The sequence below is a fragment of the Leopardus geoffroyi genome, chromosome C1, assembly GCF_018350155.1.
Source record: "Leopardus geoffroyi isolate Oge1 chromosome C1, O.geoffroyi_Oge1_pat1.0, whole genome shotgun sequence".
In the NCBI taxonomy this organism is placed as follows: Eukaryota; Metazoa; Chordata; class Mammalia; order Carnivora; family Felidae; genus Leopardus; species Leopardus geoffroyi.
In genome coordinates, this window is record NC_059328.1 from 80,194,082 (window position 1) to 80,221,103 (window position 27,022).

Genomic DNA, 27,022 nt, shown 5'->3' on the forward strand with positions numbered 1-27,022 from the left:
TCCATTGGTGGCCTTTGGTTTCTAAGACACTCTGGACCGGATGTGGAGTCATCACTCGCAGAGACTGTGTCAGAGTAAGTTTTGAGGCCTCTTCTACTGGGAGGCCTCTTGCAGCCACCCCTCGAAGACAAGCCGCCACCTTGAGCGACATTATCGAGTGACTTCGGAAAATAGCCCACCGGTCTTGTTTCACTTCCTAATTTCTGGGTAAGAACTCCCAAAGCTTGTCCTCGTTTTTCTGCTTCATATACAGTGAAAGGTTTTTCTAAATTTGGGAAAGCCAAATCGGGGGCTGGCAAAAGCCTAGCTTTTAATGTTTGAAAGGCCGTCTGCTGGGCTTTAGTTCAGAATAAAGGTTCCTCATCAGGGCTTTTAACTGAACCATACAATGGTTTGGCTAAGAGCCCAAATCCAGGAATCCATACCTAGGAAAGTGTAAACTGGGAAGAACCTACCATACCTAGGAAAGTACGGAGTTGTTTTCTCATAGCTGGGGGTCCAGGATCTAATATAGTCTTTTTCCTGTCAGTAGACAGGATATGGTGACCTGGCGTTAGCTCATATCCCAAATATTGTACTTTCTGTTTAGATATTTGCATCTTTTTAAGGAAGATGCAGTACCCTCTCCTGTCTGCCAAGAAATCAAGTAAAGTTACAGAATTGCCATCAGACATTTCTCTCGTGGGACTACGGATTCAAATATCATCCACATACTGAACTGTAGTCCCTTGAGGCAAGGCGATAGCATGAAGGTCTTTACTAAATGCAGTCTCAAAAAGGTGAGGACTGTCTCTAAATCCCAGTGGTGGCTTGGGGAGACCATCCATGTTAACTGAGCAGCCTGGGGGCTCAAAGGTGAGGCCCATTCAAAGGCGAATAGTGGCTGCATTTCCTCACTTAGAGGGCTGCAAAAGAAGGTGTCTTTTAAATGAAGTACTATAAACCAGTGGGCATCACCAGGGACATGGGTGAAAATAGTATAGGGATTTGGGCCTATGGGATGAATAGGCATAAAGCTTCATTTATAGTTCTCAAGTCTTGTACCATTCAATAGTCCCCACTTGGCTTTTTGACTGGTAAAATTGGATTGTTATAAGGAGATTGACAAGGCTTTAAAATACTATGTTTGAGAAACTTATCAATAAGTGGTTGCAATCCAGCCTTTGCCTCAGGTTTTAAGGGATATTGTTTTCTATGAAGGGTAGTGATTGGGTCCTTTATTTATTTATCTTTTTTAAATGTTTATTTATTTTAGAGTTGGGGGCAGGGACAATGAGAGGGAGACAGAGGATCCAAAGTGGGGCTCCAATTCAGAACCATGAGATCATGACCTGAGCCAATGTTGGATGCTTAAGTGACTGAGCCACCCAGGCACCCCTGGTTGGGTTCTTTAAAATCACTTTAACTGGTTGGGCTTTAAGAGCCATCCTAGGACATCACAATCCCAGACTTGTGGATTTATTTCCTTCCAGCTAGTAGTGATAGCAGGACAAGGTTTTAGCTCTCCAGGTGTTAAAGAGAACAAGCCATCCCCTTCTTTAGTAAGGGAAAACCTGCTTCCCAGTTTACACATTAAGTCTCGTCCAAGTAATGGAGTAGGACAAGACAGAAGGAGTAGAAAAACATGAGTAACCCATTGACTTTTGTATATACAGGTTAAAGGCATTGTCCGATGGCACGTAGTTTCCCCTTCTATGCCAACAATTTTATGGTTAGAAAAACAAGCAGAACCGGAGTGCTGAATAGGAACAGAGAAAGTGGCTCCTATATCAATAACAAAATTGATAAACTTACCTTCCACATCCAGAGTAACCCAGGGCTCAGTCATCTTGATGTCAAAGGGAGCCAGACCAGCCTCAGGGCCCCATCATGCCAGATCCTCTGGTTCCTGCTCTCAGGCAGGGACGTGAGTTCCTGTCTCCCTCTCTCTCTGGAGATGAGGACAGTTTTTCTTCCAATGTCGTTTTTTTTCTTACAGACAGGACATGGCCCTGGTGGAGAACATTTGTTTAGACATTCTTTTTTCCACTGTCTGATCTGACCACAGCGGTAGCATGGAGTCTTACCTGATTCTTTCATACCGGCTTTTTTTTTTTGGCCCCTGGTTAGTCTGGTGTCGTGGGGAATCCACAATAGTGGCAGCCAATATTTGAGTCTATATTTTACCCTGCAATTCAGCTCTCCGGTCCTTTCCTTGCTTTAAGGCCACATCTGTATTATTGAGGACTCCAGTTGCTACCTCTAGTAGGTTCTGGGGGAAGAGGGAAGATTTGAGGACCTAAGGCCATTTTAGTCAGTTTTTAGTGGCTGTCAGGTGCCAGCTGACTTATAAAATGCAGGTTTAGTATAGTTGTTCCCTCAGGTGAGGTTGGGTCCAGATTTGCATTTCTACGGATAGCTTCTATCAAATGACCCTGAAATAGAGCTGTATTCTCACCAGCTCCTTGAATAACTTCCTGAATGTTATCAAAATTTACAGGTATAGTGAATCCTTTTTTCATTCCTTCTGTTAAACAAGTAATCACATGATCTCACCTTTCCCTTCTTTGTCTGTCCTCCTGATAATTTCAGTGTGCTTCGGTATTTGGAACAGCAGCGCCCCCTACCGGGTAACGTTCCCTATCTCTGGTTGCCAGAGATACTCCAAATACATCCCCGATACAGTTCCTTTCCTCATGGGTGCGACGAGTTAATATGATGTATATATCTTGCCAGGTCAAATCAAACAGTAAATTCACTTGTTAATTGTTGATTCAATAAGTTGAGAAGGGTTTTCGCAATATTGTCCTAATTGCTTTTTTCTGTTCAGTCAAAAGTTCTCACATGTTTATTACTAACCTACTGGTACAGAAGCATAATAGCAGAGAAAAATCATTTCCCCGATAAAGCATATCTATTGTTCAGGTAGTAGGGAGGTTTACAGAGTGATGGGATAGGAACACGTGACCTTCATGCAGCATAAATATGCGTGCCATCGCACGAGCGATCTCTTACAGACCCAGCTTGGTTCTTCTCCAATGCCACCTCTTGGAGTTGCACCTGATTTTATTACCAGTCTTCATCTGAACTCACTAGGGAATGGGATGATTCTGCTTTTGTTTCCTGGCCAGAAATCGCTTGATCCCGAAAGTCTTGTGAGAAGACATGGCAAGGATCAGTCACCCGCACACACTATGATCCGTCCTAATTATTATTTTATCTGGGCCAGGTCTGCCATGGAGAAGGGGACATGGACTTGAATCATGCCCATTTCTCCATTGGCAACTTTCCTAAGAAGATGCATTCCAAAGTTAGCTGGAACTCCTGCAAGATAAGGAATCCCACTCCTAGTTTTTCCAGCTGGGCTGGGAGCAGACAGGTCTTGGGGTCTATAAGGAGGAGGGATAGCAACAGAGCCAGTGTCCTCTTTGTCTGGACTGGTCAGTGACTCCTGAAGTAGCCCTGGCTTATTAGGAGGAATGGGCCTATTTAGACAGTCATCATCCAGTATATCCAGATGGGGTTTATGAACCTGGTTGGTGGTAACACATTCTACAATAGGCCCTCAGGTCCGAATCCTGACTTAGGGCCATGAAGGCCTGGATATAGGTACCTCAGTCCACTTTCCCTGCTTCTTGCAGAAGAGATCTGATAGATCATACAGAAGCTTAACGTCCCAATAATGGCCATCTCCCCTCATCTCCTAAGGAGTACTGAGGCCATGCAATGTTACAGAAGAAGATCAGTTTTTCTTTCCTAGATCTTACAATCTGAATTGATTTCCATGAGTTAAAAGGCATCCCAAGGGAGAATCCTTGGGGGCTGAAGAAGCTCCCATGCTTCTAGAAAAGTAGAAAAGGTCCACTGCCAAACATCCCCTGCCCCTGTCTCCTGGGTGACATCCAGGCGCAGGACATGTCAGAGGTTCTTGGTATCAAAAGCAATCTGAGGCATTCTTTGAACGAAACCGCTGTTGGTCACCATTCCCACTGTAAAGACCTGTAGGAGGGATACTAGCTACCACCTTCCCCTTCCCCATTTGCTTTCTAGACTATAAATGGGTAGCACTGAATGGATCAAAATACATGCTTTGCCTTGAAGAATCCTTCCTTTTTAACCCATAGAAAGCACTAGGAGAGTTTCTCAAGGGGAAATTACCCAACTTTATAATTTAAGTAGCCAGTAAGGGACACTGATGGAAAACAGTAAAGACAGAAATCCATCATGATCTAACTGACATTCCAATACATGTAGTCTTTACAACCAGCTTCCCTAGGGAAAGATCCTGGTTGGGTTTAATTCAGTCGGTTACTGGTTTTGATGTGCTCCAAGTGGAGGTCTCGAGGCCAGAAGCAGCTAGGCCAGAGATGTGAAGGGTATCACATTAGACCAATGAGGAGGAAACCTCACACGGGAGTCTTAAGACTGAGCTGTCCTGGTGAGTTAGGTGGCTGTCCTGTGCCCAACACAGACAACTTTTGTATAAGAATGGGAATAAAGAGAGGGCATCAAGTTTCTGAGTCTTTATTAGCATTCCGGCCAAGGTACTAACTTCCACCCAAAAGGCAGGCTTTCTCTTCCCCATAGAGGAGCCGTGGGTTAGAGGATTGCAGCCTGAGCAATTGACATGAGAGTGTTCCAATAAGACCATACTCCCTGAAAAGCTCCTGAAATGAAAGTAAAGGGAGAGGAGAGGAGTACTTACCAAGTTTGCACCGAGGCTCAGAGTCCAGATGAGAAGACGCAGGCCTCACGTTGGGGTGCCAAAATGATGCAGTTTGAAGTGTTGGGGTTTGGAGCCGAGGGCCAAGAAAGAATTCTTCAGACTTCTTTGGTGCAACAAGGTGTTTTTATTAAGACACGGGGTCAGGACCCCTTGTGGGCAGAAAGAGCTGCGCTGTAAGTGTGAGGGGTGACTGATCACATAGTTGGGAATTGGGGAAGGTAAAGGCACAGGGAAGTTTCCAAAAGGATTTTGGAATCCTTGGTCTGGTGACCAAGACTTACACATCCTAGAGGCCTGACTATCCTCAAGCTAAGGTTGTTTTTGCCTCTAGCCAGGCATTAACATTCAGACAGTTGGGAGTTCCTGGAGGAATGTCTTACTCTGCCTGCCTCAAGTATTTGTCAATGGGCTATAAGGAAATTTAATTTTATCTACATTTCCTTTTGCCTTTGTTCTCCACATCAATAATATGTGAAAAATAAGAACTCTAACAATAGCTATCACTGTGAATGAATTGTCAGTGTGAGGATGAGAACACACACCTTCCTAGCTTCCTCAAGGTCATCTCTGGCTGACTCCTATGGCCTTTTCCAACCTGTTATGCTCTCCAAAGACCAGAGCCCCACCTGGCCCTCTGTCTCTAAGAGGTAGGAGGAAGGCCCACTTCACCCTCAATTTCCCTTTTTTCTACTCAGTCCATTTCTTCTGTGTTGATCTGCCCTCCTATGTAGGAGAACACAGTGCCCCACTCCTTTCCAAGGCTACCTCTGACCCAGCCCAATCAATGGTTGCCTCAAGCCTCTGGCAGCAAGACGGTCTAATCACTAAGTCCCACCCACTTTCCTCTCTGGAGTCCTTTCCCTCAGGCTCTGGCCACGCTCCGCTTTTCTCTGGCTTCTCTGGCTTCTCATCTTTTCCTCCAATGTTCAGTATTCTAATGCTAACTTCTCTCCTTCCAGCAAGAGCAAAAGTCCTCTCTACATTTTGTCCCCTCACTGTTGAAACGGTGGCTCTGAGGGTCACCAAAGAAGAATCTAACCTGTTTTTTCTTCCTCTTCTAGTCTAGCTTCTTGTGATTCTGCATTTACCTTCAGTGACAGGTTGTTACTCTCTGTTCTGATTGTTCCTCTTGAAACAATCTTTTCTTTACTCAATCTGTTTCGGTACACATCTCTGAGGATTCTAGACTTAGTGTGTTCTGTCTCTTATGCCGTCTTATGCTGTTCTGTCTCTGATCTACTGTAATGCCCCCGATTTCGAATCCGAGAGACCACCAAGGAGCCGATACCGATGCAAACGCATGAGGGTTTATTTGCAAGCTCGAGCTTGGGCCCAAGTATACCTGACACAGCGGAGCAGGGACTTGGACCCCTAGGTTAAGAGGCATAGCAGTTTTATAGGGGCCAGTGGCCAATGAGATTGTAACACACACAGAAAGTTGCATAGTCATGTCAGTCCACATGCAGGTGGCCAATTGAATTACAATTTACCCTATAGTAACTGTTTGAACTAGCCTATCATTCTGGTCAGAATTGGCACGCAAGTTTGGTGGGCAAAAGGCGGGGTTTACATTCTTTGGCGGTTAGGGGTTCCGTATTCCTATACGAGCGGATTTCCAGTAAGGGTGTGCTCAGCGGCTTGACTAGGGTGGGGGAGTGTCTTAGGCAATAAGTAGGTCATGTGGGGGTTATACATGAGATGGTGGGTGTGGCACAAAATGGAGTTAGTCTTTCTCTGCTTGTCCAGGGGTAGGGGATTTTTGTTAAATTCCTTGGGTCCCACAGTATTTCCACTGGGCAGCCTCATCAAACCTACCACTTAACCATTTCTCTGCAGGCCATTCCTTCACCATCCTCCTAGGGTTGGAATTTCCAGTTACCTTTGAAAAGCTCATGCCATTGGCTTTTCATTTCATTTATTCATCCATTCAGGAAAATATTTGAGCACCGCTGAAACATCATCTATCTCTAAAATCACCTATTTCTCCATTTCCGCCCCCATCTGCGTTTTGTCCTGTCCTTTCTCTGGATAAATTACATTAATCACTCCACCTGAACGAGGATCTCAGAAGCCATTTTCAGCTTCCTCATCTAGACATCTGCTCAGCCACTGAGTTGGTAGTGTATCCTTTTACATATCCCTATTTTTCTTTCAAGAAGCCGGAGCTTATTTCTTAGGGGTAGGAGCTGATTTTATTTCTCTTTGCAAAATGACTTAGTTTAGTTTCTAGGACTGAGGGCAGCTCCATAAATACTGTTGAATTAAACTCAGTTGATATCACTCACAGAGCAATTGACAGCTACGATAAGGATCTTAGAAGACATATCTGTTAATTCCCTGGCAAAAAATGCACTCAGTTTTCAAATAATACCTACAGTTAAGATTCTGAAACTCTGTAGAAATTGTACAAAAAAAATACATAATGGGCCTAAAAACATTAATTATAAAGATGGAAGTAGAATTGTTCAGAGAGAAGACTATCCTTTGTTTTGTGAAAGACCTGGCACGTGAAAGATGAAATCCCCAAGGATAAATTGCCTTGTATGAGAAAAATAACAAGAATTGAAGGTTAACAGCCAGAGGAAAGAGAAGAAACAAAGGGAAAGAGGAGCCAAGGGAAGTGAGGTGAGGGGGTAATGTGAGGGACCACCACAAAGAGAGCCACAAGTGGTTAGGAATGGCCTAGTAAGTTTAAAACCAGTGGGGTCCAATATTTATTTTCCTCTATTGGTTGTGCTGTGCCTTCACATGACTCCCATCATTTTCTCCTATATTTTAGAACCTCAATAAAAGTCTGCTATGTGGTGCTCCAAGCCAGCTGTGGAGCGTCATTCACTCAGATCTCTCTTGGGGAGAAACTGCTACAAACAATGCAATTAGGTTGGCCTCCAGCTCCTGCACCTTGGGGACCCACTGCAATGTTCACACCAAGGCCGCCACCTACCTGGGCTGCTCCAGCCTTGACTGAACTCAGCGGAGACCTCTAGCTCAGCCATTTCTGCCTCTTTGCAGAACTCTTCCACTGGGCGATCTTTGCACTAGATCTCCCATCTGCCTGCTCAGGACTTTCCCAGAACTGTACTGTCTTCTGAGGCTCTTCTTACAAATCCTCTTCCTTCCCCTTCTCTCGTCACAGGTGTCAGACCTGCATCATTGTGTGTGTGTGTGTGTGTGTGTGTGTGTGTGTGTGTGTGCGCGCGCGCATGCGCGTTCTCTCTCTCGCTCTTCACTCAAGAAATCTCAAGATTTCCTCAAGAAATCTCTTGCATTTCTAATTCTGTCCTGGTGACCAAATCTCAGAGGAAATGAACTGACACAGTGTGTTGTTTTTCTTGACAGTAGGGTGTGGGGGTGCAGGAATTGGAGCATTTTCCCCAGTGGGGTAACATGGTGTGGAAAAGAGTCCATGCACACAGGAGGTGAAGGGTTGAGTGGGGATTGAGAATTAACAGAAGCAGGAAGCTGAGCCCAGAAGTGATTAGGAAAAGAATAATCTAGAGATTTGGAGAGGGAAGCTGGGCTTTCCATTTCATTTTAATCTTAAAGGATAAGTTAACCTTAGTAGCTAGAGAACTTTCCAGGGTCTCCAGGCATCTTGCTGTGTGTGAGCAGGTACAAAGCAAGAAGCTCATGATGTGCTCCAAGGGAACTGGAGGGTGGTGAGGGAGCACTCACAGAGCTTGCAGCTGTACCCACAGCACCCGCTGCAGGGCCTGGCAAAGAGGAAGCTGGAGAGGCTAGCTGAATGAACAAAATCCGCTGTTCTGAGTGCACACAAATTTCCTGATCTGGGTGAATGACGTTAGATCCTCCATGAACTCTGAATGATGTCACCAGTTAGTGACCACTGAGAAATTTGGAAGAGGGGAACAGCTATGAACTAGGTATGGAACAATGCCGTTGTGCCATTTCAAACAAGATGACCTGCTTTGGTCACTCACAGTCTGAACACGGTATGATCACTTTTACATTACTTTTAATATAACTGCTTCATTCTGCAAGATGATCTGTATCTCTCTGCCTCATGGCCACCTCTGCCTCACTTACTTCCCATTGTCCAAAAACACTGAGACTCACTCAGTCTAAGAGGAGAGATGAAGAGAGCTGGTCTTACTGGCTACACTAAGTGCTTCCCATGCACTCTATCAAGCTATGTTTACGTAATTAAAAGAGTCCACTAAAGAGACTTTTCCTGAGCAAAGAAAGACTGCTCCATGCCCTGGTGTACATTTTCAACACCTCTCAGACACCCTGTTACCCCAATGTGTCAGGTGATTCTACCAACTAATGACCAGTGAGTTGATGGGATGTTCAACAAGTTTCTCGAATGTGTTGTAAAGGCAGTTTCGATAACCTATTGTATAATAAATACTTGAAGAACTCCCAGGGTTTAACTGAGGGTGTCTGGCCCTGCATGGCCATGGGACACATGTGCATAGCTATGTAAAAGGGGAGCTCCTGTAAAAATTTACTATTCGTGGTCTTAGTTCTGAACTGCCTTTCTGGACCTATTCTTCTTCCTGTTTCTCCTCTACTCCTGACCCTCTGAGCTAACAAATTTATTGTTTGATGTCCTTCCTCTGTTCCCCGATCTACTTTGGACTTGGTGTTCCACTTCCCCTCAGCTATGACTGTTGCTTCTCCCAGAGAAGACTATGATCCTCCCCTGCTCAGGGCTGCTTTTGGCCATTTCAGGTAAACACCTCTCCTGGGTAAACTGGAGAACGTTTCAACGGGTGCTCCGCTCCTGGGGGTAGAACACGTAGCAAGTTTGGAAGTAGAACTGGACACTGGGAAGGCATGAGCTGACACAGTTCTGCCTTCAAATGCTTGGAAAAGGCATTTTTCTTATTCTCTAAGGCCCCAAGAGATAGAATGAGCCATAGCGGGACGTTAAAGGGACAGAGTATAACTCGAAAGAAAAGCAAGAGGTATTTGACAGCAGTCAGAGCAGCCACAGCTGTCATTTCTTGTCACTGGAAGGTGCTCACGCAAAGACTGGCTAGCCATCAAGTGGAAACTGGAAAGTGGAAAAGTGGAAAGTGGAAACACTCGCAAAAGGAGTCATGCATCCTACGGGTCATTTTACTAGAGGTCTGCAGCGTCCTTCAATGCCGTGCTTCTCAGAGTCAAAACTTTCATGATTCTTTAAGTTAAAAACAGAAAAGTCAGATGCTTGCCTAGAGGGAACGGTTTGGAGTGAGGATCATTGGAGGGTCACTTGCGTAGAGGAACTGCCAAGAAGGAAATTACAGGTTGGGATGAGAAGCAGGAGAGTTTGAATCTGGGCTGGGAAGGAACCATATCCTCTGAAGGGACCTGGTAAACTGTGCTTTTCTGTCTCAGATGGATCAGCTTAGACCTGAAGAATGTCAGCAATTTTCCTCTTCCCACAGGGCCAATCTATAATAATTAGTTTTACTACTTTTTTCACAAGCTATTAATTATTTTAATTAGCTTATTCATGCACTCAAGTTGTTTACAAGCACTTTCCTTTTTGTTGCGCATCAATAAACAGTAGAAGGGAAACTACCACCTTGGAGGGACCCAGGAAGTTTTTACCAGGCAGGCCACGGCCCAGAGCATGAAGGAGTTTCTTCTGCTCTACACTGGGGACCTCCCAGCAAGAGCGTCTGAGTCAAATGGGTATCCTCTGTGGTCATTGCCCCCTCAGTCAAAGCAACAGAGGGCAAACAACCTGTTTTTTGTATGTTGCTCCGACAACCACCACCACAGGGTAAACCCCAAAGGTTGTGGATGGTTAATAGTAGGCTTTTATTAAAAACCCACATATTTGGCATCTCTTAGTTATCTGGTTTGACTTCTGATTTCACCCCTTACTGGTGTGTGACCTTGTAAAAGTCACTTCTCAAATTCTTTCTTTGCCTGTCAGTGAAGCCAAAAGCACCAAATCAGTGGAATTCTTTTGATTATTAAATGCATGGGCACGGAGGGTAGGTGCTCACACAGCACCGGCACTGAGCACTCATTGGATCCTCACCTCCTCTTCCCTCTTGCCTTCTTCTCTCCTCCCTCTTCTACTCTTCCCTTCGCTGCCAAAACTGGGACTCTTTGGCTCCAGACTTCAGGGCTCTTACTTCATTATTGTTCTTAAGTCTGTACTTTACAGAAGTATGAAAGAGAGAAAGTGAAATAACAATTTCCAAGGAATTATCGCTATTTGAATAGTCCTATTGGGACGTCTGAAAGACCTCAAGGGCCTTTTCTCCGGGGCTATTACGTCATGCTCTCGAAAATTGTGCACACGCGCCATTTGGAAAGTGTGTTTCTCAGTAGGTTCTTTCCACCTCCTGGGGACAACCAGGGGCGGGACGGGGGCGGGGTTTGGTGCGCTAAGGTAAGAGGCTCCTCAGGCTCCACCCACGGCCTCAGGGGATTGACACCCCTCCCCCCACCCCTCCCCTCCAGGGAGGAGACAGAGACTGGGGAAAAAAGACCCTGTGTGCTGTTAATTTTTGTGATTGAAAATCCTATTTGGAGCTTTCCTTTAACAGAGCCCAGCACCCCAGAAAGCCATGCTGCTATGCTCCCCGCACTGTCTCTCATTTGCTCAGGTATGAACTTGGAAGAGAAACCCGGAGTCACCAAGGCAACTTTGCCTTCACGGTAATCTGTCAAAGCAGGGAACTGGGGCTCTTTATAGCAGATCTCAGGAACCCCATTTTTTTTCTATGCGACGGGGGTGCTAAATCACCACCAGTGAAGTGTAATGTTTTTTGAAAAGTTTTTCATTAAATCTTCAATAGATTAATGGAAACAGAAAATTTTTTCCAGGAGTTTTTCTATGACTAGAATCTAGAACAAAGAAAAAAAATATATGGTGTATGTTGAATTGAAATGTTTGTACTTAACCCCATGTGTTGTATTTTTGTTCCAATTAAATATACTCATGTACTATTTTTTTGGTCTAATTTAAACAACCAAAGAAGGCACTGACCAATCAGATTTTCAAAAGGAATCTTTTGGCACCGTCTTGTGACCATTTATGGTACAATTTAAACAGAACCAAAAGCAGCCCTCTTTAAGTTTTTTAAAACGGTCTTCTGGAACTCTCTTGTGGCGCATCGTGGAACTGAAGAAAACAACAGTTACCGAATAATGCCCCTTGTCTCACATATGGGGAACGCTTTTGCTCCTGCTGCTATTATAACTATTATTCCCTGAAGACTTACAGCGCAGCCACACTCACTGATCTCTTTGTGTGACTTTGAAGCACAATATGAGAACGACCACGTCTCATTTTCACCTCAAAGATGGAAATAAAAGGGGACTTGCTCCAACATGTTAACATCTGTCAAGAACCACAGAATTTTAAAGCTGATCAGTGCGATGGTCATGCAGCAGGCCCACTTTGACTAGTAAAGAGAAGTGCCTGCCATCCTGGGCACCTTATTGTGCTCTCTAATCTCTTTATGTGTGTCAGTAGTTAATTTTCACAACTCTAAGAGGAAGGACTCTGTGATAATCTTATCCCCCACTGAGAAAACTGAAGCCCAGAAAGGCAATTGCCAGAGGCCAGTGACTGACAAGAAAGTGCCAGAGCTGAGAAGTGGCCAGATCATTCCCTCAGAGGCTGTGTCTGCAATCCCTACTTCACACCTCCTCTAACTCTACTAAGACTCTGGGCGTGATTTTAGTGACTATTGTCATTCTGCGTTAACCTTTCCTGTTGTTATAGCCCTTCAGCAATGTCACTTAAGTGCTTGTTAAATTGGCGATGTTAGTGTTAGTCTTGAAAAAAAGTGACTGAAAATCCACCCTTGATGTGAACGTGGACTAAAGGTGTGATAAAATTTGAAGTGCAATATTAGCTGTCAACAAAGTCTCCAAAATGGAAATAAAGGAAATCCCACTACCTTTTCTGCATTTATGAAGAACCACAAAATTTTGAAGCTGGCCAGCCAAACAAGTGCCATAATGTCTGTGCTGTTTATATAGGGGAGACTCTAAGGGTTTCTTGACTTTGGCACTATTGACATTGGGGCACTATTGACACACAGGGCTCTCCTGTGCATTGTAGGATATTTAGCAGCATCCCTGGTCTCCTCTACCCATTAGATGCCAGTTGTGATGATCAAAATGTTTCCATTTTGGTGGTGGTGGAGGCAGCAGAGAGGCTCAGATTCTTCTGGGTTGAGAACAACTGAGATAGAATATACTATGAAATCATTGCAATAAAATGAGAAAATACAAGGATTATAGCCAGCATAACTTTAATCTTCTCAAATTGTCCTCAGAAAGGGGGAGAAGAATGGAAACAATGAAAAAAAGCCATTGGCCTGGCTGCAAGATCAGCCCCCCCTGAAAAATGACACAAAACTATCACGTTTATACACCTGACAGCCGAGAATGAACACCCCCCCCCCCCTTACATTGAGTCCTATGGAAAAACCAACGTTGAGTATGTAAGATTTCCATGATTGCATTGCCACGATTGCATCATAAAATGTGACTGCTATGTTTCCAGAAAATCCTAAAGACTTATTCTCCTGATTTCCTGACCTTCAGGTTCTCTGCGGGCTCTGGCTTTCACCTTCATCAAATATTTCACTCACTTCTCAGCACCCTTCTTGAGCTATTCTCAGGTAATGACTGTAATCCTCTTCATATCTGATGTCAGCTCAGATTTAGATCTCCTCCTTCCACATATAGAATCTAAGAGTTTCCAAGGATAACCTCATCTACTCCACCATTCTCCATGGATGTCAATATATCCTAACTTAAATGTTTCAAAATTTCATCACTCTCTGCTAACACTTTTAACCTCTACCTTCTTTTCTATGATCAATATTTCATTCATTTATTCACTCGTTCATTCATCACTCATTTGGTGATTACCTATTATATCTTCTAGGCACAGTATTAAATGCCAGGAATACAAAAAGCATTAAGCTGGTCTCTAGGGAGGGCACCTGCAGTCTAACACTGAAGAGGGAGGGAGCAGGGAAATGACAATGCATTGTGTGTGGCAAATGATAGGATGCAGGTGTCCACAAAAGGCTCTGGGAACATAGGAAAGGAACAAATTCTGCGTCGGGGTAGGATAAGGAGGCTTCACTGAGGAGTTGGGAATTAATCTGAGTGTAGAAGAATAAATAGGAGTTTGCCAGGCAAAGAGCATGGGGTGGTGGGGGGGAGGTGGAGGAAGTGGGGGGGGGGTAGAATGAATAACCTATACATAGACCAGATCTGTGAACGAGTCTGGTGAGTTTCTATTCTTGCCTTTTAGATAGTCTCTCAAGATGGGAATCTTTTCCCTTCCCCTGCATGTTGATGTACTCCATGTCGAACTAATGGCCACCACCTCACAGCCACCACCTCACCAGATTCATTTTTTTCTAGCCACACTGTGGCCCTTGCTCCAGAAGGTTCTGTCACTCTCCCACTCACCACCTCCTCAGCTGACTCCTCTCTCCCTTTCTGCTCACATCCAGTTCCCAGAACCTGTCACTTCCATGTCTGTCATCTCTGTCTCGCTCAACCCATATCTCTTGTCCTATGACCATTACTGCTTTTCAGACATACCTTACCTCTGTTCTAGAATCCAGTGAAAGCCTCCTGACTGGCTCGTGACTTGCGGTCTCTCCCTTTTCCCATCTATCTGACCATAAGCTACAACTTATGGAACCGTTGTGGGATTTTTGGACGACTCGTTCATGTGTTGACTGAAAGGCAGGCAAGGCAGGCATCTCGTATTTGCAGCCTTTCATGGAGATGAGCTCTGTGGTAGGGAATAAGTAGAGACAGCAGGGTCAGAGCAACCAACAGTGAGGCCACCACAGTTAACAACCAGACCTGGCTGATGTCATCCCTAGCCCCATTCTCACAGTCCTTGCCATGGCTTAGCAGGCTCCACACAGCCCTTGTGGTTGTGAATCACACAGGACATGCGCTCTCCCACCTCAGGCCTTGTGCTGACTTAGTGGCTCCCTGTATTCTTCACTCTCCCTCATTTCCTCCAAATTGCGTCTCAGATGTCACCTTTTCTGACCCATCTCTTCAACAACCCTCTGTAGAACAGCAGCTCTCTGTGATCCCGGGAATCCTTACCCTCCCTGACTTACCTCTGTGCTACTTTTTCATCTCCCCTCCATGACAGCAGTGACTTTGTCCATTTGTTCTCTGTTGTATTCCCTGGGTGTGGAAGAGTGTCTAGTCAGGACTGAGTCAACACCAGCTGAATACATGATGGAAGAGTCAAGTTCCATTTCTTCTTTCCCTAGCAGTATCTGTATTTCCCAGCCATGGGATCTGGGTGAGGTTTTCCCACCTCTCCGTACCAGGATAGAGTGGAGGGAGGATTTGACTGGCCTAGAAGCCCCATCCTCTTGCCATCAGTCATTGGCTTAAAGGGGCACTTCCCCAAGTCCAAGTCAAACAGCGCAAGCAGTGGTTGGTTCAGGGCTGGGAAGGTGGCCCAAGTTGGTCTGATACAGGTAACACTCCTTTGGCTTGGTGGTCAGGGAAAAGGAAGCTCTGTTCTGTGGGTGGGCATGACTTGCCTTAAAGTCAACAGCTGTAGGTACTTTGCTCTCAGGAGAGACTCCAGCCTGAGGACCAAGTCTGAAAGCTGCGCAGAGAGCATAATAGACAAGTAGAGCCAGGGCCTCCACCACCATGTCAATCTCTCCTTCTGAAGCCATTGCATCTCTACAACTTCTGGATTCCTTGTTTCGTGAACTGATGAATCCCATTATTGTTTAAGTCAGCTTGATGTCAGTTTTTCTTTTTTGTGCAATCCAAAGCATCCTAGCTGATACACTGCCCTTAAAATGCTATTGTGCCCTAGTGATGATTTAAGGACACTGATCAATTAGAATGTTTATTATTGAATCAATAAATTCATTCGTCAAATATTTAGGGAGCACCACACAATGACTTTAAAGTCAACTAAATGATCATGGCTATAAAACTGACGTTGGGGCACCTGGGTGGCCCAGTCAGTTAAGCGTCTGACTCTTGGTTTCAGCTCTGGTCATGATCTCACAGTTTCAGGGGTTCGAGCCGTGCGTCAGGCTCTGTGCTAGCAGTGTGGAGCCTGCTTGGGATGCCCTGTCTCCCTCTCTCTCTGCCCCTCCCCCACTCACACTGTCTCTCTCTCTCTCTCTCAAAATGAATAAATACACTTAAAAACAAAAACAAAAAACACCTCATTTGAGGGAAAATGATAAGAGATAGGGAGTGTTCAGACTCAAGAGAAGGCTTCTTAGACAACAACTTCATGATAGATGTGGCCTCATATTTGAAGAGGATGATGTGTTTAGACATGGATTTGGCTAACACCTGCTGGAATACAAGATATTCTTAATTCTGCTGTAGGTGCCAATCCCTTCTCCTAAGGTACTAGGGGGAAATACATTCACAGAGAACAAAGCAAGGAAAGGCAAGACCTTGTGATTAGCTCAGACTTCAGCTTTAGATCACTGTGCTTCCTCTCAAAAGAAAAGGGGTCTTAACCCAAGGCAGACTGTCCTGGAGGAGCTAGCATCAAGGCAAACAGAAGGCCTCCTCTGTTTGCTTCCACCCCAAAGTGCAAACCCTTGTTGTGAGTCTTACCACTGCAATGGGAAGAGAGGATATCTATGCCGGTCTGAACCAGATGGGGAATCCAATGCAGGAATAAAAGATGCATACCTCTATCTCTACATTCCTTCCCTCTACTGAGCCACCAGATGAGATCATAGCCTTGGTCAGTAGAAATACAACCTTATAAGATCTTGATCTGGGGTATCCAGCTAGGCCACGCAGGGATTCCTGCCTGCATGACCTATGAGATAATAAATTCTTGTTTTTTTTTTTTTTTTTTTAATTTTTTATTTTTGGGACAGAGAGAGACAGAGCATGAACGGGGGAGGGGCAGAGAGAGAGGGAGACACAGAATCGGAAACAGGCTCCAGGCTCTGAGCCATCAGCCCAGAGCCCGACGCGGGGCTCGAACTCACGGACCGCGAGATCGCGACCTGGCTGAAGTCGGACGCTTAACCGACTGCGCCACCCAGGCGCCCCTAAATTCTTGTTTTTAAGAGGCTAAGTTTCTGAAGTTTCCAAAGGTAATTTGTTACACAGCAATAGATAACTGACACAAATGGGTACGTAGAGTTTCATTGCATAAATTTAGGTTGTTTCCAACCTTTCCCAACTGCAGTATGGCACTGAACACCTTTAGACATATGTCCCTATGCATTACTAAAAGAAGTTGTGTATGATAAATTATTACACATAGAATTGTTTACTCTTATTTTAAGTTATAATACTGTCAAGTTACCCTCCCAAAAGTTATATACCGATTTGTACTACCAATAAAATATGTTTTTTACCCCATAACCTCGCCAATACCAAGTATTGGGGAAAAAAAGGTTTCATGTATTGACTGGTTACCCCATGTCAAGCCCTGGCTCAGTGCTTGACATACCTTTTCCCATTTGATCCTTAGGGTAACTCTATGATGTGTTATTATGACCCCATTTATTACCCCAATGATGAGAACAAGACCTAATCAAGAGTACATAATTAAGTAGTAGACCAGGTACTCTCAGGAAGTCTCACTTAGGAATCTGATCTTTAAATGGCTGGTGAGGGAGCCTGGGTGGCTCAGTTGGTTGAACGTCCAACTCTTGATTTCAGCTCAGGTCATCATCTCATGGTTCCTGGGATCTGCCAGGTGTTGGGCTCTGAGCTCACTGTATGGAGCCTGCTTGGGCTTCTCAGTCTCCTCTTCTCTCTGCCCCTTCCCTGCTCTTGCACTCTCCCTCTTTCTCTCAAAATAAATAAATAAACTTAAAAAAATAAATGGCTGGGGAAATTTGACCTAGTCTCACATGGCCATTATACTCTTAGTATTTCTTTTCCTGTAATTGCATATTCATATTTTCTCCTTCTGTGCTGGGTGCCTTCTGTCTGCTGCTTGAGGATTCACAGTCTTCCTACTCTGCCCTACTGTCTCCTAGAAGTTTGACTTCTCTGTCCTTCCTTAGCAATGCCCCAGTGCCCTAAGGCTCCCTGCTGGGTTTAGCCAGTGGAGAACCTGGCAGGAGATTAGAGGTGGGAAGAAAATAAACTCCAAGTATTTACTCTGACTGGCTTTGAAAAAAGGTCATTGTTCTTCTCAGGTGACCCTCTCTTCTTCTAGGCTCCTGTAATTTTTCTCTCCTATTTTCACACATAGAAATGATTCCTGATTGGCTGCCAATAGCCTCAGGTAACTGTGGCTGTCCTATACACACAACTATACAAATAGTCTTTTGTAAATGAAGCCTCCTTGCTTTATCTTGAGTGTGCTATTATTTTAGATTTTCTATTATGTTGTATTTTCTCACTGAATTGTAGGCATTCTGTATGTTGAGGTCATAATTTTTTGTCACTTGATGTGGAAGCATCTATCTTGGTTTATTATTTTTTAGTATCATTCTTAAAAGTGAAACAGCTGTGGGGTGCCGGGGTGGCTCAGTCAGTTGGGTGCCCGACTTTGGCTCAGGTCATGATCCTGCGGTTCGTGAGTTCGAGCGCCACATCTGGCTCTGTGCTGACAGCTCAGAGCCTGGAGCCTCCTTCAGATTGTGTCTCCTTCCCTTTCTGCTCCTCCCCCACTCCACGCTCTGTCTTTCTCTCTCTCAAAAGTAAATAAACATTAAAAAAAAAAACAGTGAAACAGTCAGTTACTTTATGAATAAAATGGGTTTATTTGGGAATAGCAGAGGAATTTCAATTCAGGACATGTATGCCATGGCAAACCATAGGCAAGTGCAGAGATCAAAGGAGAGAAACATTACTTTATAGAGGAAAGGTAAACATTGGAAGGGGCTGCTTTGAGCGAGAGTCCAATTAAGAAAAGCATGATGAGTTCAGGCTGGTGATGGTTTCTCATTGGCTGAGTTGTGGCATTTTCTTATTGGCTGAGTTTGCTACCAGGCAAGAAGAAATCCTCCCTTTGCTTTCTACTCCTGCTGAAGTAGTAAAATCGGCTCCTTCCTGTTGGGAAAGTGTATAAATCTCTTCCTGTTAGGGTCTGCAATTGACCATGAGTGATGGGGCTTGAGAATTCCTTTTGGCCTTGGATCCATTTTATGAGGATTCCTTTATTCAGTTGCAATAGTTTTATTTAAGATGATTGCTGTGTAGGGGCGCCTGCATGGCTCAGTCAGTAGAGCTTCTGACTTTGGCTCAGGTCATGATCTCAAGGTTTGTGAGTTTGAGCCCCACATATGGCTTGCTGCTGTCAAAGCAGAGCCTGCTTCAAATCCTTGGTCCCCTCCCCCTGCCCCTTCCCCATTTGCACTCTCTCTATCTCTCAAAAATAAATGAATGTTAAAAAGATGATTTCTGTGTAAATATTTTTATATCCTCACCCAAGGCCCCACCCTAGAGAATGTGGCCTTGACCTTGACAAATCCATTGCAACTCACTTCTCCACTTTGGGGTGGGATGAAATGTCTGGATCCTAATCCATTTGTGCCCCAAATATCATCTTGCCCTCCTTAAAAGTTTACTTTCCTCTTCAAGTATATGGAAAGGTTTTGTCTGTACTCCACCTGACTTGTCTACTAGATGCTGTTCCTCAATGTCATGTGCTTCCTCCTCTGCTCATGGCCGCTTCCTGCCTGGAATTCTTAGGCATGGTCCCCTACCAAAAAGGCTCCTCTACTTGTACCGGTGGAGGAGTGAATGTGGGGCAGGCCACGCTTTGTTTATTGTATACTCCCTTTACTTTCTAAGATACCGTTACATGAGCCTGTACGGTTAATCAGACTTTGGCTTTGGGGGTGGGAGGAAAGAGAGGGTGCATTGCAATTGAGGTGGAAATTATTATAATATGGGATGGTGGAGGAAGGAGACTTACACTGAGGGTCTAATACGATTTTTCCCAAAGTACATGTAGGAGGTTCGGTTATTCATAGGGAGTTCCTTGTGGGCACACCTGGTCACTAACATCACTCCTTATCCTGGTATCTTTCTTCTAACCATCTAACCCCTCCTCTCTGGATTCCTCTCCTGAACCTCCCAGAGAAATGTTGTTTCCTGTCCACATGGTCAGTCTTGCCCTCAGAATTATTTTGTTACCTCTAGTGTTAAACTTTCCTTAGCAGAGTGAAGTGAAAGAGGAGCTCCAGCAGTACACCAATGGAACAATCTTGCCTTTGCAAAAGTCCCCCAGAACTGTGTGCGGAGGTACTCCAAACCCCATGGAAGAGTCTAGGATGGGCAGCCCGAGTCTAGTCCCTTTTGAAGAAGCTCGACCTGCAGAAGCTGAAGACCCTTTTGCATTTTTCCCATTCTCGAATGTATTCATTTAGGTTCTCGATCTCCTGTTTTCCGATTGTGTCCCTTCAGGCTTCACAGAGTAAAAAATGGACCATAAAGGGCCACTCCTTTAGCCATACAACTCCACAGCAGCTTTGAAAGCACCTTTTGTGAAAAGATGGGGTTTCATTTTTAACCAGGGGCTACGCTTACCCTCAGTTTGGGGGAAAAGGAGGGAGGAAGTCTTGGCTACATGTCTTAGGGAGAGGAAGGCAGATGGGAGACAAAAGAAAGAGGTCCATTTCACTCTGTCTCCTTAAAGGACGACAGGCCCAACAGTCAGATTCTAACAGTTGTTACTACAACAATGGAATGGGACACTGTGAAACACAGAAGCTCCCTGTCCTGGGAAGTATGTGATTAATGGGATGTCATAGAAAGGATTACCTGTCTTTTAAGAGCAAACACAAAGTCTTTCTCTTTACCTGACCTTTTAAATCAGTTCTTTACTATTTAAGGATATAAATGTAAAGTCAGAATTGGACTTGGCTGACTGTTCATGAGGGAAGAATGCCAAAGGAAAGGGGGATGGGATCCGGGCATAGGTTAGACAGGTAAAACAGGCTGTGTTACATTGTTGAAAGGAGAAGATATCAGTGTGTGTGTGTGTGTGTGTGTGTGTGTGTGTGTGTTTGCGTGTATGTCTGTGTGTGTCTGTTTGTGTGTTGCACAAAGCTAGATGCTGGTAGGCTGAGCTGGGCTAACAGATTCATGAAGAGGTAATTAGCTGGACAGAGGCTTCCCTAGACTCTTGGAATACAATCCACCGCATGCCCAGGTGTTATCTGGCTCTCTTCGCATTGCCCTGTGGGAGCTGGGGCTTGGGACACTGACACAAGTACTGATATTTGGCTACTCCTACTGCTATAATGAGGTCCTTTGTCTATGATCCAAGAGTCTTCTGTTTTCTCCCAATATCCATGAAACTGTGGCAGGCTAACTCAGATTATAGGATGGTAAAATCTCAGACTCTTCGCAGTTCTTGACAGTCTTGGTACCAAGGGGGGATGTAGACAAAGAGGCTAATTAGCAGATTTTTGAGGGAAGTCTCTGGGAATTGGCAGTGAACATGTTGACCAAGTTTTTGATCAATGAGGCACGGTTCTCCATGTTTTTGCCAATTATAAGGAGGAATTGAAGCAAGCTGAGGACTAGGAGGTAGGTTCAAAGTCAGCTGTGTGAAGTGGGGCTTGGAGCATTGCTAATTCATCTCGGTGTAGGGAGACCCTCACCGGTTTGGCAGGCAGCTTCAGGTCTGCCCTGCTGTAACAACTAGTGCTAATATTAACCCTGGATGAGCAGGAGTTTTGGGCCTTTTTTAAAAAAAAAATTTCTTTTGGGGCGCCTGGGTGGCGCAGTCGGTTAAGCGGCCGACTTCAGCCAGGTCACGATCTCGCGGTCCGGGAGTTCGAGCCCCGCGTTGGGCTCTGGGCTGATGGCTCAGAGCCTGGAGCCTGTTTCCAATTCTGTGTCTCCCTCTCTCTCTGCCCCTCCCCCGTTCATGCTCTGTCTCTCTCTGTCCCAAAAATAAATAAACGTTGAAAAAAAAATTAAAAAAAAAATTTCTTTTAACGTTTATTCATTTTTGAGAGATGGAGACAGAGTGCGAGTCGGGGGAGGGGCAGAGAGAGTGGGAGACACAGAATCTGAAGCAGACTCCAGGCTCTGAGCTGTCAGCACAGGGCCCTACACGGGGCTCGAACTCACAGACCGTGAGATCATGACCTGAGCCGAAGTCGGACGCTTAACCGACTGAGCCACCCAGGCGTCCCAGGCCTTTTTCTAGAAGAATGGCAACAAATGGATCATTAGTCCCTCCTATGGTCTATCATTCCACCCTCAGATTCGTTCAGACAAGAGCAAAGTGTCTCAGCGGCTTTGCAGTGGGTCCCAGCCATTATCATGGTTCTTTGGGGGAGATATCCGAGACAGCTTCCATGGGAAGCCACAGAAGAAATCTAATATTTGAACTCGTAAGAGTTCCTGGGATTGGATTTACAATGCCGCTGCAGGTGATCCGCTGGAGAATGAGAAACTGACCCGAAGAATTCTACATAAACTCTTATGGTCAGTTCTCACCCCGCCAAAACTTACACTGGAACTAGATGAAGTCTCAAGAGATGTTATTTTGATAATGGGCAGCAAATGCCCCAGATTGAGGTAGATTCCTTTAAAAAAAAAGAAAAAGTTGCTGCCGTGTGAGCCATGCCCAAGTCAGCAAAAAGGTGCAAACCCAGTAACACCAGCCAGAATATAAAGTGGCATGGCTACTGAGTCAAGGGGTTCCTAAGGCTGAAACGGGTGGTATTAGCCATGAGGATTTTCACCCAATTTAAATTGTTGAACCAGCCAAAAGCACTGCAAGCTCATTTGGTTGAGCCATGAGCAGACACCATATTGTTTGAAAGTAAAAGTAAATATAAAGCCTTACTGGCCTGGAGAAGCTCTTTTGTCCTGTGTCCCCCTGAACCCTTCCTCTTCCCTCTACCGTTGCCTCAGCTGATGTTAGTACGGATGTTTTATGGACCTTCCAGGATCCATAATGTCCACAGGCATCTGGCATCGACCTTCAAAATTTCTGATTCTGCTCCCATCCCCTTATCCTAGTCCACACACATAAGTAAATCAGGTTTGGTCACCGAATACAGCTGTCCTCGGAAAGGGATCATTTCCTCCTAGCTGCTTTCTGGGTAATGATCAGGACACAAGGGATGAGGTGATAGGGACTTATTTTGAAAATCTGAGATTTCTCCATGACCATTCCTGGGCATGGTATGTCTTTCTCTCCCCTAACAGCAACTCCAGGCCAGCATGGTTGGCACATCCTCCAGATGGCAGCCCCATCAAAATGGGGCCTGGGAGATTCAGACTTAACTCTGGTTCAGCCACCTCGATTCTCTGGCTGGACTGACACGGTCCCAGATCATAAGGATAGTTGCCATTTGGTTGAGGACACCATCATCAATCCCCTATTACAGGCCAATGTGGAGGCCGCAATGGGTCTGTGTAACTTTTGTTAAAATGTCCAAGTTACTTTTTTTTTTCTGAATAAAAGGTCTGAGTATGATTAGGGGATGATTGAAGCAAAGGTGAAATGATCAACGCCGAAAATGGATGCAGAAATTTGAGGCAATGGAGGACAGGCAGCAGTAGCACCTGGGATGGGAGCATCTCAGACCCTGAGACACATGATAGACAGAGAGAGAGAGAGAGAGAGAGAGAGAGAGAGATCTGAATGATCTTTGTTTTTCCAAATCACCTCTGGAGTCTTCCTCATGAAGGAAAACCTCTGGTGAGATTCTCCCAAACCATTGCAAGGACTTTCCCCCCCCCCCCCCCAAGGGCTTTTGATTTGACTGACTGCCTGATTTTGTCATCATCTGCCTGATGACTCTGATTGTGATTTGACCACTAGTCACCTTACCTTTACAGGGGAGTCAATCAGAAGAGGCAGAGGATGGTCCCAGCTCCTGCACCGCCCACAAAGATAATACCTGTTAACACATCCAGATGTCTTCACCCCTATTCTTACAACCATCAATAATAGATAATAGATATCTATTATAGATAAATGCCCCCCAACTGCCCTCAGGCAGTCCTTCTATAAAGAAAGACTAAACTCAATTATTTAAACTCAGCCAGGGAAGTTCAAGGTTTACCAGCTGGCCAAGAGGTAATGTTGGATGTTCTGTCAACGTCTCCCTTTAAATGATATAGGTCCTACTTAGCAACCCCCACAACTATAAACAACACTTTCATTTCATGGTCATGATGTACATATGCCCTCGGAACTATACTTGCTTTGTGGAACTAGGACATTAAGCTCCCTGCCTTCTGAAAACACAATGATTTGCAGCTTTGCCATGGTCATAAGAAATCTTCAAGAGGTTAGGGAAGCAACACTAGTAAATCACGAAGCCCTCACAACTAAGAGATCTCTCCCAAAAGATGCCACCCTTGGTTCTCAGGAGAGATTCCCCAAGAGATAACTGACTTGTTATTTATGTGCACCCTGTGTATACCTATCCCTATATCAGGACTCATCCGATTAGAAAAAGTGGTACAAAAAATTAGTCCCTGACTGTGGTTGAGGTGATCAGTGCTAGTGCCTCATCCCCGGGAAGCATTCAAGTGGGCCTCAACTCAGCAGGTAAGGTTGCTACAGATGAGAGAATTGCCCTCAACTTCCTCCTGGAGGGCCAAGCAGAGCCTGTGCCATCACAGATACATCCTGTAGTACCTGAATTAATGTCTCAGGCCAAGTGGAAATACCAATACAGAAATATAAGGAGAAAATCCCCTGACTTTCTAAGGTAGAACCTGATGATATATGGGATTTGTTCAACTGCCTGGATCTGGAACGCTGGGAGGCATGGTTGGGGTGAATTCTACAGGTTGGTTTCAGCCTACTGGTTTGAGTCCTACTGATAATAGACTAATTAGATGTTGTACTGTACAAATTGAACAGATTTGGTCTCAGCCTCTGTTGGTCAGATTCATTAGAGTAGCCAATGGAGTGGTAGACCCATCAGAAAAGTTTCCAGAGTATAAGAGAGTGTAGATAGATGTGCTTATCTTCTAATATAATAAAGATAAAGTTTACTTTCAGAGCAAAGAGCCAGCAGGGTAACTTTTTTTTATTATGAAATATTTGGTTTCTCTAAGCTCAGGACTCCTTCCCTTTATATGTACATGTGTCAGCTGGCCCTTTCTGCATCACCCTGTGGGAATTGGAGCATAAATACTCATGCTTTGGTATTTACTTTGTGAGTAAGAAAGTCCTCAGTCTTTGACCCTGGAGTCTCAGGTCTTCTGCCAGGATCCATGAAATTGTAGCAGGCTAACTTCTTAACTTGTGAGTGGGGTAAAATACCACTCTTCACAGTTTTCAACATTAATCTGTCCTATTTGTTTTGTACCTAATGGATTAAAGCTTTCCATCAAGTAAATCTAGGATAATCCTGTTCCTCTCCACCCACAAAGGAAGAACTAATGAAGGACTAGAGTGATGTTTGGTGTCCTTCACAGCTTTCTCCCCATTTGTGGGTTGCCCGTGCTCTTTAAACAGCCCTCTCCCAGGGGTAAAATGACCTCAATGAATCGCTCCAGACTCTGCCTCTTGCTCTCTCTTGTGCCATCCTATCTCACCCCTGCAGCCCGTTTCTTCTCTTTGTCCATGTTAGTTATAGTGGCCATTGTTGGTTGGCTCTCTAGTATCCATTGTCTATCATTCCCCCATCCTTTCAGTTGGAGCTCCTGTGGGAGCCCAATACCATTCAGACATATTTCAAAGCATCCAGGGGAAGCGAACCCTGTCCCCAGCTTCAGACGTGGAATTGAGTGGTGTAACAGCAACACATTCATTCTCTTTGCCAGGAGATCTATTCTGGCCAGTGAGATCTTAGAGGAAATCTGAGGAAGAGCTTCTCAGAAAGTTACCTTTCTCTATTAAAAGATGGCCACAGAAAGTTTCTGAAGCACATCCTATTTCCAGTCAGGAGGTTTGGAGCTTCTGTAGCCATTTGATCCCAGCTTGCAAATAAGGCACCATTCAGGATGGCAGAACAGAGAGACGACCATAATGTCGTGATGTTCAATCAACTGTGAATCCCACTCTCCCTCTGGGAGATAATGCATTTCCTAAATGTTTAAGTCTTCTTGAGTATGCAATTCTATTACTTGTTAGCATACAGTGAACTAAGTTCTGGGCACTCTTCTAAGTACCTTGAATGAACGTGTGTAGTTAAGGCTTATAACAAACCTATGTGTTTATAATTTTCTTCACTTGGAAGACAAGGAAACCTAGATACAGACAGCATAAATATCCTGCCCAGGTCACACAGCTACTTAAATGACAAAGCTAGGATTTGAACCCAGATCTGGCTCAGAAGCTACAGATATAACCACTAATCTAGCACTTCTCACTATGCTGTCACTTGCGGTCTAAAGCATTTCGACTGATACTAACTGTTCTTTGCTTCTCAAGGCTACCTCAACTGACACTTAGGCTTTGGACCCCTTTGACCTCCAAGCTCACGGCTGCAAGCCAGTTTCATCCTCCCATGTCCACCTTCAGGGCCCACGGCTTGCCCAGAAGAAGAGATTCATCATTAATACCTAACTTCATCTCTTATGTGAACACCTAGGAAGGCAGCCCAAAGTTAATACATGAGTTCTTACTTAATAGTGTTTAAGCACCTTGATATGACCCACGTGTTCAAAGGGCATCTGCAGTATTGACCAAATAATGCCAATTACTGACTGGCAGTAACTGGGAGCTCTTATATTTGCCCTACTCCCGTCGAGGAAACAGACAAGCAGCTTCTCAAGCCTGTCTCAGGGATATACACACACACATATATACACACACACACACGCACACGTATATCTACACACATGCACACAGCACAGTTACTCACCATGTATGACATGGGGCAATTACCAGATAGCAATTACCTTTGCTCCCCTTCCTTTTGTCTTGGAAGTCCCTTCTCCTCTCCTCATTGACTGTTCTGGCTACTGGTCACATTCTTCCCAGCCTGTGATTAAGGGGAAATCTGGACTTTGCACTGGACGCTTCTGCAGCCCACTGTCCCTGCCCCACCTCTCTCCATCACTATTATCGGTAATGTTTCAGATAAATTGCCAAAATAATTTTTTTTTTTAAATCACTGGAGAAATGAGGGCAGAAGTGAAAGGTGTTCTAAGGCTGGGGACAGAGGGTATCAGTGGGTGGATCTGTTTGATTAAATCAGGAGTGCTCTATTGCTTAACATTTTTACAATAGAAATGTTGAGTAACTCATTTCCACATTTTCTCCGAACCACAAGGGGTGTGCCCTTGAGGGAAATGGAGATAGGAAGAGTTCACCTTTGAGAGATTCTTAAATGTTACAAGATTTCCTTAGAGCTACATGTGGAGAACTTGGCTTTTTTCCCCTAAAAGCTTTTGTATTATAAACATCCGAAGCCTCCTTTAAAAAAGATCTTAAATGAAGCA

At 44.7% G+C, this 27,022-nt stretch overlaps 1 protein-coding gene and 1 long non-coding RNA gene across 2 annotated transcripts; both read right to left on the minus strand.

Annotated features, from left to right (window-relative positions):
* Positions 1-2,833: 2,833 nt before the first annotated feature.
* LOC123600029 (60S ribosomal protein L39-like) lies at positions 2,834-3,146 on the minus strand. The gene is given in 1 exon segment (XM_045482421.1): positions 2,834-3,146. A coding segment is annotated over 1 exon segment (156 nt). The 3' UTR covers positions 2,834-2,990.
* Positions 3,147-12,922: 9,776 nt separating this feature from the next.
* Positions 12,923-26,732, minus strand: LOC123598265. Its single transcript, XR_006712470.1, has 3 exons — positions 26,443-26,732; positions 14,791-14,860; positions 12,923-14,447 (listed from the first exon to the last, which is right to left on the minus strand). It is a non-coding gene; the product is annotated as an uncharacterized LOC123598265 (long non-coding RNA).
* Between the last annotated feature and the right edge of the window lie 290 nt (positions 26,733-27,022).